The sequence below is a fragment of the Halichoerus grypus genome, chromosome 5 (genome assembly GCF_964656455.1).
Source record: "Halichoerus grypus chromosome 5, mHalGry1.hap1.1, whole genome shotgun sequence".
Taxonomy (NCBI): Eukaryota; Metazoa; Chordata; class Mammalia; order Carnivora; family Phocidae; genus Halichoerus; species Halichoerus grypus.
Genome location: NC_135716.1, coordinates 147407140 through 147421751, shown reverse-complemented (window position 1 = coordinate 147421751; position 14612 = coordinate 147407140). Strand labels below are relative to the sequence as shown.

Below are 14612 nucleotides of genomic sequence, written 5' to 3'. Positions count from 1 at the left end.
TACAAAAAACAATGAGATAGGTACCTGCCATTAAGAAACTCAGCATTCAATGTATATGAACGGTTTGGCAGAAAAATATAAAAAGATAATCACAATGCAGAGTACTGGGTGCCAGAACGGGCAAGCACAAGGTGCTGAGGGAACACAGTACATGGGTACCTGACTCTCCCTGGAGAGGGTCAGAAAAGGCTTGCTTGGTATCAGTGAAGGCAGGTTCATTAACCGCAAGATAAGCTGTAAAGATAGTAAGTGGTATGTTTATCAACAGAAATTACTCCAGCCTGGGCATGCTTTGTGAAGGAGGTGAGACTTCAGCTAAGCCTTGAAGGAAATAATGAATGTCAGATAGAAAAGTGGCATTTCAAAATGAAGGAGAACTTATGCAAGAAAGCACACAAGATGTCAGCAAAACAGCAGACTAAAAGGCAGACTAAGAAGAAACCTTCCCAAATTTGATAAAACACACTAATCTACAATCCAAGAAGCTCAACAAATTCCAAGCAGGAAAACCCAGAGAACCACACAGACACATTATAATGAAACTGCTGAAAGACAGAATCTTGAAAGCAGTGAGACAGACTAGTCACATACAAAGGATCTTCAATAAGATTATCAGTAGATTTCTTAGCAAAAACTTTGATGGCCAGAAGGCAGTGGGATGATATATGTAAGTGTTAAAAAAAAAAAAAAAAATGAAAACACTATCTGGCAAAACTGTCCTTCCAAAATGAGAGAGAAGTTAAGATAGTCCCAGATAAACAATGACTGAGTGACTTCCTCACCATAAGACATGTGCTACAAGAAATGCTAAAGTGAATCCTTCAGGTTGAAATGAAAGGATGCTACTAGACAGTAACTCGAAGTCATATGAAAATATAAAGATCTCCAATGAAGATACATGGGCAAGAACAAAAACCAGTATGATTGTAATTTTGGTTTGCAACTTCCCTTTAAATTTTCTACAGGATTTAAAAGACAAACACATAAAAAATAATTATACATCTGTTAGTAGATACAGAATGTATAAAGATATGATTTATGACATCAATAACAAAATGGAGGGGACAGAACATAATTATAGGAGTAGAATTTTATATGTGATTAAAGTTAAGTTGCTATCAAGTCCAATTAAATCATTCAGCTTGGGAAGATAAAAAAATTCTGGAGATGAATAGTGGTAATAGTTGTACAAGAACATGAATGTACTTAAGGACACCGAATTACATGATTAAAAATGGCTAAAATAGTAAATGTGCTATGTATATTTTATCACAATAAAAAAATAATGAAAAAGAAGAAAGCACAGAGGTGAGAAAATTCTAGACAGATTAAATACCTAGGATGGAGAGTTCATGTGTGATAAATGAAGCTGGAATTGAAAATCAAGGTAGGATAATAAAAGAATTTCAGTACTAGGTAAAGACATAGTCTTTTAATATACAGGAAAGGAGAGTCCCTAAAGGTTTCTGAGCTGTGCTTTTTTGAACTCTGAAAGGCATTATTTAGCAACATAACTCTTCTTTTTCTGCTGACTTCTGCTCCGTAGAAGAAGAGAGGAAGTAGAGGCTCTTATTGCTCAGAAAGCTGATGACAACTGCTAGAAAGGCAATAGAACACTCTGACTCTGTTAGAAGAACTGTCAGAACTGTCAGAGAACTGTCAGAAGTCTTGAGCTAGAGTAGAGTAACAACTATAGAGAGTTGAGAAGAAAATCTTGACTTGTACTTCAAACCAACCTTTTGGTTTGAAAGTTAGCCTTTCACTCTAAGAATTCACAGTGACTTGATAAAAACTTGAGTTAAAGTTTGAGAGTCAAGACATTGATTTGTACCTTTAAGTATTTAATTTCTCTAAAAGTTGCCTTAAATATATAATCTCTATATGACTGTATATTATTTCATTCTTTTGACAGTTATTGAATATCTACTAAATGCCAAACAAGACTGATGTTGGACCCCTACCGATAGTTTGCTGGGGGAACAAACATAGCCATTAATCATAAAACAGTAAGACAAATGCTGTAACAGTTTAAGTGCATATGGTTCTACGGGAATAATTAAACTTCTTAATTCTGCAAAGCTGACTGTTTTAACAAGTTTTATTTTTTAAAAATAACTCAAGAGAATGTATTCACAGGCAAAAATTACTGAAAAGAAACTCTAGCTGGGATCAAGGAAAACACAAACTTTGGGGTGTTGCTCACACAGCTGCTGCCCTGTCAGTGGCAGAATCCAAAATTTGATGGTTCATTTTTAAAAGGAGAAATAAAAGCTTATTCTGCAAACCCCAAATAATTAATTTATTCTATGTATCTGACAGGACAAAAGGAGATGAAAAAAGTAAAAGAAAAGAAATGTAAAACAAGGCCTTAATTTTCCTAATTATAAAACAGGGATAATAAAGTTGATAAGAAGGACTAATTTATATTACATCTAGAAAGACTTCAGCACAATGCCCAGCACACATTAAGTGCTTAATAAATGTCAGCTATTATTATTACCATTATACTATTTACTAGTATAAAAGTACAATATTTACTGGCTTTTTAAAAGTTGCAATCAAGCATCCACAGTGATGGCAGTTAGGACTTAAATATGTGGGTAGAAACTGACTCCTATCCTTCAGGAGCTGAAATTTCTTGGTAGTTATTTTTGTTTCCCAAAGACAGACTTTAACACATCTTAAAAATTATTGCTCTCTTAAAAGAGGTAAGAGCCCCTTAGTAAGCTACCAGTGCCACAAAATAATAAAAGCAAATATAATTTTTATAGAATATAAATGACCGAGACCAGGGGCGCCTGGCTGGCTCAGTGGTTAGGCGTCTGCCTTCAGCTCGGGTCATGATCCCTGGGTCCTGGGATGGGGTCCTGCGTCGGGCTCCCTGCCCAGCGGGAAGCCTGCTTCTCCCTCTCCCACTCCCCCTGCTTGTGTTCCCTCTCTCATTGTCTCTCTCTCTCCCTGTCAAATAAATAAATAAAATCTTAAAAAATAAAAAATAATCGGAGGGGGAGACGAACCATGAGAGACTATGGACTCTGAGAAACAAACTGAGGGTTCTAGAGGGGAGGGGGGTGGGGGGATGGGTTAGCCCGGTGATGGGTATTAAAGAGGGCACATACTGCATGGAGCACTGGGTGTTATATGCAAACAATGAATCATGGAACACTACATCAAAAACTAATGATGTAATGTATGGTGATTAACATAACATAATAAAAAAAAAAAGAAAAATAAATAAAGATAAACCAGCTCATGCCTGAGTGGAAAGTTCACAATTTCAAAATTTTTGAAGTCCTAAAATAATGAAAAAAGTATACAGGGAGAGTGAGTGTGCAAAAATAAATAAATAAAATAAATAAATAATAAAAATAAATGACTGAGACCAGAGCAATCCAACAGAAATACAATGTAAGCCACATACATAATTTTAAACGATCGAATTGCCAGATATTAAAAAGTAAAAAGAAACAAGTGAAATTTATTATATGTTTTACTTAATCCAGTATAGCCAAAATATTTACATTCTTTTTTGAAATCCAATATAGTTTACACTAACAGCACATCTTAATTAGGATTAGCCATATTTTAAGTGCTCAATAGCCAGATGTGGCTAGTGGCTACTGTATTAGATAGTGCAGACTCAAACTTTAGCAGGTAGGGTTTCAAATAAGGGAAGTCTCCCTAAACAAAGGTTTTAAATGCTGAGCCATGCACTGTGTGTGAAAATTAATTAGACTGACTCATTACCAACAAAAGCACACTACAACCTAGAGCTTCAATTATTCAATCAGTCTCACTACTGTTGAGGTAGTCACGATTGAGGTCTGATACTACCACAGATCTTTACAGGGCCAGAAACAGGTCAGGTCGGATCATATAAGCAAAAGAGCTCCAGATTCAATGGTATAAGCAATGCTCTCTTCAGAGCTAATGGTTTCTAGTGGTATGTGAACGGAACTAAACCCCCAAAACATAAATTTTTTAAAAGTTCAAACTGTATGCTAATGCTGCCTTAAATAGGTTTTTCAAAAATCAGTTCCTAAATATGACTGAAACAGAGATCTATATATTTAGGAACACAAATTCTGGCTCCCTGGCTACATAGTTCCAGTATCCCTTTAACCAGGGAAAGAGAGTGTTCATTCAGTTACTGGAACCAGTGTGTGCTGAGCACCTATTCAGTAAAGTGCTAAGCTGGTTGTTGGGGATGATGATGATGACGACGATGACAACGACTACGAATGTATACTGAGAATTTATCATGTTCCAAGAAAGATATTAAGCATTTTACATATTAGTCATATTCCCATTTCACAGATGAAGAAACTGAGGCACAGATAGTTAAGTTACTTAGGCTAAGTCATGTCAGGAGCCAAACTAGGCAATCTGGTTGGAAAGCCATGCTCTGAAATAATATACTATATTGCCTCATTAGAAATAAGAAACAGTCTGTGCTATCACACATGGCTCAGAATTTACTAGAAGAAGAAATATAATTCAGTATTGTAAGCATTCTGAGAGAAGGAAATTGAATGCTCTCTGAGCTGAGGTAGATACCAAGGAAAGCTTCTTAGAAAAGAAGACTTGTCTATTTTTCATCTGAAAAATCGGGATAAAACTACTTATCCTTAGGTGATGTTGCAAGAATCAAATAAAAGAAATTATATAAAGCAGGCATAGCAAAATATCTAATAACTATTATTGTAATTATCTATCCTGTTTACTGGCCCAAGACCAGGATAACAAACTGGCCTAACAGGATGTAGCTTTTACTTCCTGATGTACTTGCTAAAAGGACAGAGACAGGAAGGAAGTAGAAGCTGATAGAAGACAAATAAATATTAACTCCTGCCTCAGCACAATTCACCACCACTATGCTATCTTAGTGACTGAAGCAAGTCTTGACTTTTCACTGTCAAGAACTTCTCTATTTGAGACATTTTAGTTTCAGAGCAAGTATTCTTAAAAATGGATCCATGGATAGTTTTTAAGGGTCTGGGAACTCCTGAAATAAATACAAAATGGTGTACATGGATACACATGTTCTTTTGGAGGGGGGAGGGGCCTAAAAGCCTTCATCAGATTCTCAGAGGAATTCCTGACACAAAAATAGGTCATCAAAATATGAAAAATCAGCCCATATAATACTTAATGTCCCTGGGAGGATTAAAAATCCTTTTGTCTATAAAATCCTCTTCTACAGTCTTGAAAATAAGCTATTATTCAGAAGATCTTTTGTCTTTTCATCCTTTAATACATGGCTTCTAATCTGCCATAAACTTGACAGGAATTGAGTCTGGGAAATATTCTAATATTTATAACATACTTTGATTGATTCATTCAACCAACTAACCTATACTGAGATTCTGTGGTGTCAGGTACTGTGTGCATTAACTTCTAGACCTATCCAAGTGAATAAGACATAGGCCCTGCCCTAAAGGAGTTCAAATTAAAATGAAGACCACAATAAAATATGGTGAGTACTATCACAAAGGAATAAAGTTTCTAGAAGTAGAAAGAAAAAAGCAATTAGCAATCAAGATTTCAGTGAAGGTTTGACAAAGCAGATGATATTTAAGCTGGGTCTTAAAGCGTAAGTAAAAATTTACAAGGTAAAAGGTATGCTCGGCCAAAGGGGAACAACAGGATGAGAAGCAAAGAATAAAAATGTGTGGCATGTTGACGGGAGAGGTCCACCCAACCACATGGCTTGAGAGAAGGGATAAAACCAAAATGTAGAGCACTATGCTCAACTTGAGAGTGCAAAAGGAAACACATGGTGTCTGCTCTCAAGGAGCTTGATGGTGCCCTAGAAGAAAAGTATTCTACTTTACTGTGGGAGATGGCTAAGACAAAAGAATGGTCAGGAAGCCAAAGGAGAACCATGAAAGAAGAGACTTTATGTCATACTCAGAAAAGTGAGCTGGATCCAGCTGGGGATAGGAAGTCACTAAGGGATCTGAGTTGTATTTTATACATCACTTGGAGGTGCAAAGGAAGGAAGGAGAGACACAAAGCACAGAGTCAATTAGAAGGTTACAACAGTAATCCAGAGAAGAGGTAAAGGGTTAGTAAAACTAAGACAGAAATAATAGTACAGATAGGACAGATTTCAACAATACTGAAAGTTATTTTCTCATCTATTATATAAGCTAAGCATTAAGGATAGAACAGTGAACAAGCAAATAGTCCTTATGCTTAAGAAGTACATTGGCTAGTGAGAGATCCAAATAAAAGAGATGATTATAATAAAGTATGATAAATGCTATGACTACTATAAATATTAAAATTAGTTAAGATTTGGTTAGTATGAGGGTTGGGAGGTAAACAAGTCAGAGAAGGCTCCCCCCCGCCCAGAGGAAATGATGTCTAAGGTGAGATCTGAAAGATCAGAAGGAGGTGATCAGGCAAAGGAGATGGAAAGGTAGGAATGATTTCAAGAAATATTTCAAAGATAGAAGAATACAGATAAGAGGAAGAAAAATTTCAGATTTCTAGCCTGAGTGACTAGATGAATGGTGACATCACTGAGAAAAGCAAATAAATGAGACAAGGATAGTGGTCAGGGGAAGATTGGGAAGTCATGTCTATTGGACATTCTCTAGAAGGCAAATGAAAACTATAGGTCTTAGGCTCAAGGAGGAGATCCAGTATTTGAAAAAATTATGACATCCCAACTATATTTTAAGTAAATGGTCTTTTTTTGGACAAAAAGACTAGCATTTACAACTTGGAATGGACAGAAAATGTAATTTCTTGAACAGCAATGTTGATGATTGTGCTAAAGTCCACAGCTGCAGCCTACTCTCTGCTGGCTCCACATCATGGTTCAGAAGGCTTTAAAAACACAGAGTCCAAAGAGGCTCCCTTGGTAAAGGCTTCTTTTTAAAAATTTGTGTGAGTGGTGACAGCCTGACACCCATTTCACTCAAGTGCAATGAGGATAATGCTAAACTAATACACGCAGCATGCCACCAGGATATGTGGCGTCACCATGGGTCGGGGCATATCCAAGTACAAGAGGGGCTACGTCTAGACAGTTTATCCTTCACCCATTTTTTCTGCACAGCATCCTGAGGTAAGCCAATTTTAAATGTTTGTTTTGAGTAAACCGGTTATGACAACTGATACTAACAAACTGAACTAGAAGCCATTTGGATAGGTTTTAAATTTGTTTTTTCATTTTTCGTTTTTAATACAAATGCCTGAATGTGCTCAGCTGTCAAGCTGTATGCATGAAAAACTGGCCAGCCCAGTGAATTAATCATTAGCAAATGGAACTACAAGGAGTCCACTAATTGCTTCCTGATCATTAAGGCAGTACAAGTATTTATATTATAAAACTGATACATAGCTTGATCTTTAAGGGACAGGGCCACCAGGCAACACATGCAGATTTTGTGTGTATGGCCAGAACACACTTTTGACATGCAGTTTTGCTATCTAGAAACAGAATGAGTAAATGAACTTTTTTGGGGGGTCAGGGGGAGGAAGAGGTAAGTAAAAGATTCAGTCTGATTCTTCTAATTCTTCTGGGGGCAGGAGGAAGGAGTTAAAAGTAGGTCATTCTGCAGTATTATCTGTACAAGTTCTTCATAGTTGACTTGTCCACCTCCAACAATGTCCACTTCTCTGATCATTTCATCTACTTCTTCATCTGTAAGTTTGTCATGACATGACATAGTTCTGCCACACTGATTAACCATTGCCATCCTTATCAAAGACCCATCGTAATGCCTCACCAATTTCTTCTTCACTGTCTGTATCTTTCATTTTTCTAGCCATCAGAGTCAAAAGTTCCGGGAAATCAATGGTGCCATTACCATAAGCCTCCACCCTGTTGATCATATCCTGCAATTTGGCTTCTGTTGGGTTCTGACCCAGTGACTTCATGACAGTTCAAGTTCCTTTGTTGTGATGATACCATCACCATCTTTGTCAAATAGGGAAAAAGCTTCCCTGAACTCAGCAATCTGTTCTTCGGTCAGCTGATCAGCCATGGTGCGAACGAAGGGAGACAGAGCAGAGGGAGTGAGAGTGGCTGCCCCAGCGCAGGGGCTGGAACAGCAGACGGAGGTGGCGCTGCTGCTGCAGTTTGGTGCACGCTCAGCGCTGTGTCACTGCCACCCCCGACCGCCAGTAACGAATGGCACCATGCCCACGAGGCTCCCAGCACCACTGCCCTGGTATTACAACTACTGCTTTTCCTTAAGTTAAAAATATCATGCTAATTTAACCTGATGGACAGAATTAAATTCCTATATAGAAAATGTTGAAGGAATTATATTAAAAATTTAAAGAAAAAAATGACAAAAAGGCATCCTGCCTCAAGCTCTCAATGTCTTAAATATTTTCAACTAGAAAACAACTTCATGAACCAGAGATAGAAATGTCTCATTTTCTGACTAGTGACAAAGAACATTCTTTACCCAACTAACTCTTGAGGTTATATATATTGCTTTTCTTATCTCTTGATTTTCAATGGTCAAAACAAAATATTATTCTAAGAAACATACTCTTTTCTTTATTATGCTTTTCTGTATTTTCAAAATGGTTACAAGTATGCATTATAACGATCATCGAGAGGGGAAAAATAAATTTGTAAAGTACCATATTCATTACATACTCATTATAATTCCATATTATTTATTGTTTATTTGTAGATTTGGTCCCTGGACTGAAATTGCATATCTTCATCTAAAAACCAGCAAATAGAAGGGGCTAATCTAGGGGTGCCTGGGTAGCTCAGTCAGTTAAGCATCTGCCTTCAGTTCAGGTCATGATCCCAGGGTCCTTGGCTAGAGTCTCACATCGGGCTCCTTGCTCAGCCTGCTTTTCCCTCTGCCTGCAGCTCCCCCTGCTCATTCTCTCCTCTTTCTCTGTCTCTCTAGCAAATAAATAAATAAAATCTTTAAAGGGTGGGGGGCTAATCTTTTGTCAGATAGCAATTTAGTAAAAGCCATAAGCAAAATCTGTTTAAATTCTTTTTTCCTGTTTCATAGTTATACTTATTACATCCTGATATATTAATAAACCATTCAAAGGCTGAAGAGTAATACTATGGCACAGAAAAAATTGTTATTCACAATAACAAAAACCGAGATTTATAATGTAGTATCTTGAAGAGTTGGTGATATAGTGACCTAACACAACCATTTACAAAAGTGAATTTTAACAACCATAATTTTAGCATGGGTTGATGAGTCTCATTATGACATTACTGGGGTTGACAGATGATGGAAGTTTGCCTACACTGTAGATCTCATCTAAAATAAAAGCCTAGGGAAAATATTTTCACAAATGCCAAATCATGTATAAGTGTTTTACACATTTATACAATATGACTACAACCTAAAACCTAACAAGGTTTTGGAGCTCTATGATTTTCTTAATAAGAGAGTCACAAAATGTTAGATATGTTTTTATGTTTAAGTTGTGACTCACTATAGAAGACTGTCACTAGTATAACTTAACATTATGGTTATTAGAAGTTAGTGAAAGCTCAGTTTACCAAAATGTAACTAATATTAAAAATGTCTGCACTGGCAAGAACACTTTATGTATGATGCTCTATTTCCTATTAAAGCTCACTACAAAAACATTTCATATGTTAATTACTGTTGGAAGTCAAGCAAGTCCTAGAATATTGGGGCATATCTGCGAGAGGCACAGAAGACAAGTATTTTCAAATCTAGCTATTATTCAATGTATATTACACGTAAGGCAAGCAAAATGTTAATGGACCATATATAGACCATATGAAAAGTCTACACAGCATTATAGACTCAATAATGAAATGTTTACTTCTTCTATTCTGAACCGAAGTAAAAAACCTTTAAATCTTAATGAGAGGCAGATATATAATAGAAAGAATGCAGAACTATAACTTAACACAACTGGATTTGGGGCGCCATACAGCACTGTTGCCGACTTGATGTGTGATTGAGTTTTTTTCATGAGTAAGGAAAAAATTGGACTATATAATCCCCAAGAGTTTTGTTTGTTTTTGTTTTTTACTTTCTGTGATGCCAAGAGTAGAGGCTTTATATAAATAGACAAAGGCCAATTTTTGAGCAGGAAATAAGAATATGACAGAACTTAGAAGGCAGATAACCTCAAAACTAAATAAACAAAAACAACAAAAAAGAAAACACAAACAAAAAAACTACACAATGACATTGTGCCCAGACTTATGTTATAGAATGTCAGGTCATATTGTTCAGAGAGATAGATGATACTAAGGCTAATCCCTGAAATTACTGTGGATTTGCGGCAAAGAAGTAAAACTCTCACTTTTTGAAGATGATATGATTGATACTTTATGTGGAAAACCCAAAAGACTCCACACCAAAACTGCTAGAACTCATACAGGAATTCAGTAAAGTGGCAGGATATAAAATCAATGCACAGAAATCAGTGGCATTCCTATACACCAACAAGACAGAAGAAAGAGAAATTAAGGAGTCAATCCCATTTACAATTGCACCCAAAACCGTAACATACCTAGGAATAAATCTAACCAAAGAGGCAAAGGATCTGTACTCAGAAAACTATAGAATACTCATGAAAGAAATTGAGGAAGACACAAAGAAATGGAAAAACGTTCCATGCTCATGGATTGGAAGAACAAATATTGTGAAGATGTCAATGCTACCTAGAGCAATCTACACATTCAATGCAATCCCCATCAAAATACCATCCACTTTTTTCAAAGAAATGGAACAAATAATCCTAAAATCTGTATGGAACCAGAAAAGACCCCGAATAGCCAGAGGAATGTTGAAAAAGAAAAGCAAAGCTGGTGGCATCACAATTCTGGACTTCCAGCTCTATTACAAAGCTGTCATCATCAAGACAGTATGGTACTGGCACAAAAACAGACCCATAGATCAATGGAACAGAATAGAGAGCCCAGAAATGGACCCTCAACTCTATGGTCAACTCATCTTCGACAAAGCAGGAAAGAATGTCCAATGGATAAAAGACAGTCTCTTCAACAAATGGTGTTGGGAAAATTGGACAGCCACATGCAGAAGAATGAAACTGGACCATTTCCTTATACAACACACAAAAATAGACTCAAAATGGATGAAAGACCTAAATGTGAGACAGGAATCCATCAAAATCCTAAAGGAGAACACAGGCAGCAACCGCTTTGACCTCAGCTGCAGCAACTTCTTCCTAGAACATCGCCAAAGGCAAGGGAAGCAAGGGCAAAAATGAACTATTGGGACTTCATCAAGATAAAAAGCTTTGCACAGCAAAGAAATAGTCAACAAAATCAAAAGACAGCTGACAGAATGGGAGAAGATATTTGCAAATGACATATCAGATAAAGGGCTAGTATCCAAAATCTATAAAGAACTATCAAACTCAACACCCAAAGAACAAATAATCCAATCAAGAAATGGGCAGAAGACATGAACAGACATTTCTGCAAAGAAGACATCCAAATGGCCAACAGACACATGAAAAAGTGCTCAACATCACTTGGCATCAGGGAAATCCAAATCAAATCCTCAATGAGATACCACCTCACGCCAGTCAGAACGGCTACAATTAACAAGTCAGGAAACGACAGATGTTGGCAAGGATGCATAGAAAGGGGAACCCTCCTATACTGTTGGTGAGAATGCAAGCTGGTGCAGCCACTCTGGAAAACAGTATGGAGGTTCCTCAAAAAGTTGAAAATAGAGCTACCCTACGACCTAGCAATTGCACTGCTGGGTATTTACCCCAAAGATACAAATGTAGGGATCCGAAAGGGCACCTGCACCCCAATGTTTATAGCAGCAATGTCCACAATAGCCAAACTATGGAAAGAGCCTAGACGTCCATCAACAGATGAATGGATAAAGAAGATGTTGTATATATATATACAATAGAATATTATGCAGCCACCAAAAAAATGAAATCTTGCCATTCGCAGTGACGTGGATGGAACTAGAGGGTATTATGCGAAGCAAAATAAGCCAATCAGAGAAAGACAAGTATCATATGATCTCACTGATATGAGGAATTTGAGAAACAAGACAGAGGATCATAGGGGAAGGGAGGGAAAAATGAAACAAGACGAAACCAGAGAGGGAGACAAACCATGAGAGACTCTTAATCTCAGGAAACAAACTGAGGGTTGTTGGAGTGGAGGGGGGTGGGAGGGATGGGGTGGCTGGGTGATGGACACTGGGGAGGTTATGTACTATGGTGAGCACCGTGAATTGTGTAAGACTGATGAATCACAACCTGTACCCCTGAAACAAATAATCCATTATATGTTAATAAAAAAAAAAAAAGAAAAAGAAAGAAATTACTGTGGATTTGAAGCTATGCTGCCTTCAGTAGACATTTACCTCCCCAGAATCCATGCCTCCTTCTGGTAGAATTTTCATGTCAGGATACCCACTCCTCTTATGTGGTCCTAGTATCAAACTACCCTCCCACCACTCCCATGACAGAGTTCATGGCAAATCAATAAACTATACATCCCTGGCCCCTGTTTCAGGGACAGTCATGGCCCTAAGCGAGTACAATCACATGGAATCTTAGGGATTTTGCAGGAACTGCCAGAAAAGAGGTACTCCACTAGATCTGAAATTACAAATACACAAGGCTGGGTGTGCTATAGCCCTTTTGACAATATAATGGGAAATTCCATCTGAGACTGGAACAACCCAGTGGAAGTGGAGACAATAAATAGAGCAAGAAAACAGATTATATCATTTGAACCCCAGTATGAAGCTATTCCTTAAGCCATCTCTACCTCTAAGAGATCTTAATTTCACAAGTTAATAAATTCACTCTCACTTAAATTAGCTTGGGTTGAATTCTTTCTTGCAACTGAAAAATCATAACAACTAAGTTTCTCTATAGCAATTTTAATGTAGCCTCATGAATGAGGAAAGATCATTCCCTATTTCTTGCGATATGGCCCAGATAAATCATTCAACAACCCCCTTATGTCTCAGTACCATCAATAAGATAAAGTATCAGCCATTATCTGCTTCAAAGTGTTATGAAGGTTAAAAACAGAAAAAGGTTTGTGTAAATATAAAATGATATTTAAACCCAAGGCCTTGTAGATGGAAAAATGGTCTCATTTTTAAAAAAGTAATTTCAGGAGGTCACTTTTATGGTATTACCATAAAGTTTCTAGTAAATATCAATAGTGCCTGCTGTATTTAGATTCAAATCCAATTGTATTTAAGTCCGTTCTACATTGTATTTAAGTCCGTTGGAGACTCAACTCCAAATCAAGTAGTCCTGAGATCAGGTATTATTAGTTCTACTGCTGACAGGTTTGTATGACTGGGCAAAATAACTCTCTAAGCACCTGAACTCCTTAACTGTAAACAAAGAACAATAAAATCTAACTCAAGTCATAAGGTTTCTGTGAGAAGCAAATGAGGTAACAGTTATGAAAGCTCTTGGCATGGTATATGCATTTAACACTCCTTCCATAAAATGTATTAAATAGTGTTTTTCTAATATGCTATTCAAATATCTAAAGCTGGAGGAAAACTGTTTTCTATTCATTCTAAGATACACATTTTTCACTGCCTAAAGTCAGATAGTATTTATAGCTGATGCCACTGTTTATTTGGCAGTGATTTTTAGTTTAGTGGTACATAAGAAAATAGTGCATCCTGCAATTAAAGGGTTGCCTTAGATTTGATAGGTTATACTGGAAAAAAAAAGAAATAGGCTTCATGGATTCCCAATTCAAGAACTATGGTACTTAAATAAAGTAGCATTTACCAAGACATATATTAAAAACAGAAGTGTGTGTGTGTGTGTGTGTGTGTGTATTTACATAGCCAGCTGTAATTTTACTTTACATACCTCTGTAGGTCAACTATTTCATTGTTAAGGGTATCTAGCTCCTTAATAGCAGAGAAATCTGCAACAGGACTTGATCCTATGATGTTCTAAAAACAAAAAGTTCACAATTATAACATTATTACTATAAATCTATATATGGTGAAGTATTAAAAATGTTTAAAAGCACTACATGAATACAGATTATTACACATTTTACAGTATTACTAATACTTTAAATTCATTTAAGAAAATCGTATCTAGTGTAATTTTATACACACACGCACACACACAGCTATAAACGGAGACATTTTCCCTTAAACTCTCTAAAAGCTGTTGCTCTATAATAGGTACCACCACTTCAGATCCCAAAGTCTTTGTCACTTGATCCTAGCGCCTGTTTAAACCTTGAAGTAAAGCAGATACCAGATTTATAAACTAATTCTCCATTAAAGAATAAATTTCTTGGGGAGATGGACATTGACTTATGTGTACTTGTGTCATCTGGCACAAAGTAAGTAAACAAATTTTTGTTGAATCTCAGAATCATAATGGTAGTTGATTTTATTCAATTCAACATTTACTTTTGTTAACCAATTTTAGTGCCTACTCTATTTAAAGTAGAACCAACTGCTCAGGATGTTCCATAGTAAATATTAATATCACCATATATGAAACTGTTTTCATACATGACATCCTTTACATATGGTTTTCTTTCCATAATGAAAGTGTCAAAATTGGTCTCTGAATGGTACCTGTAGTTAGAAAATCTAGCTGGGTTTATTCTGGGCTCTGCC

The 14612-nt window shown here is 36.6% G+C and overlaps 1 protein-coding gene and 1 pseudogene across 4 annotated transcripts in view; both read right to left on the bottom strand.

The window, feature by feature from the left end:
• Nucleotides 1-14612, bottom strand: part of EPS15 (epidermal growth factor receptor pathway substrate 15) — a 140589-nt gene that overhangs the window by 59254 nt on the left and 66723 nt on the right. For all 4 annotated transcript variants that reach the window (XM_036108416.2, XM_036108412.2, XM_036108414.2 and 1 more), the window contains one exon: nt 13840-13925. In XM_036108416.2, coding sequence (XP_035964309.1) covers nt 13840-13925 — 86 coding nt within the window. The remainder of the gene's footprint in view (nt 1-13839; nt 13926-14612) is intronic.
• Nucleotides 7160-8170, bottom strand: LOC144381772 (neo-calmodulin pseudogene; annotated as a pseudogene).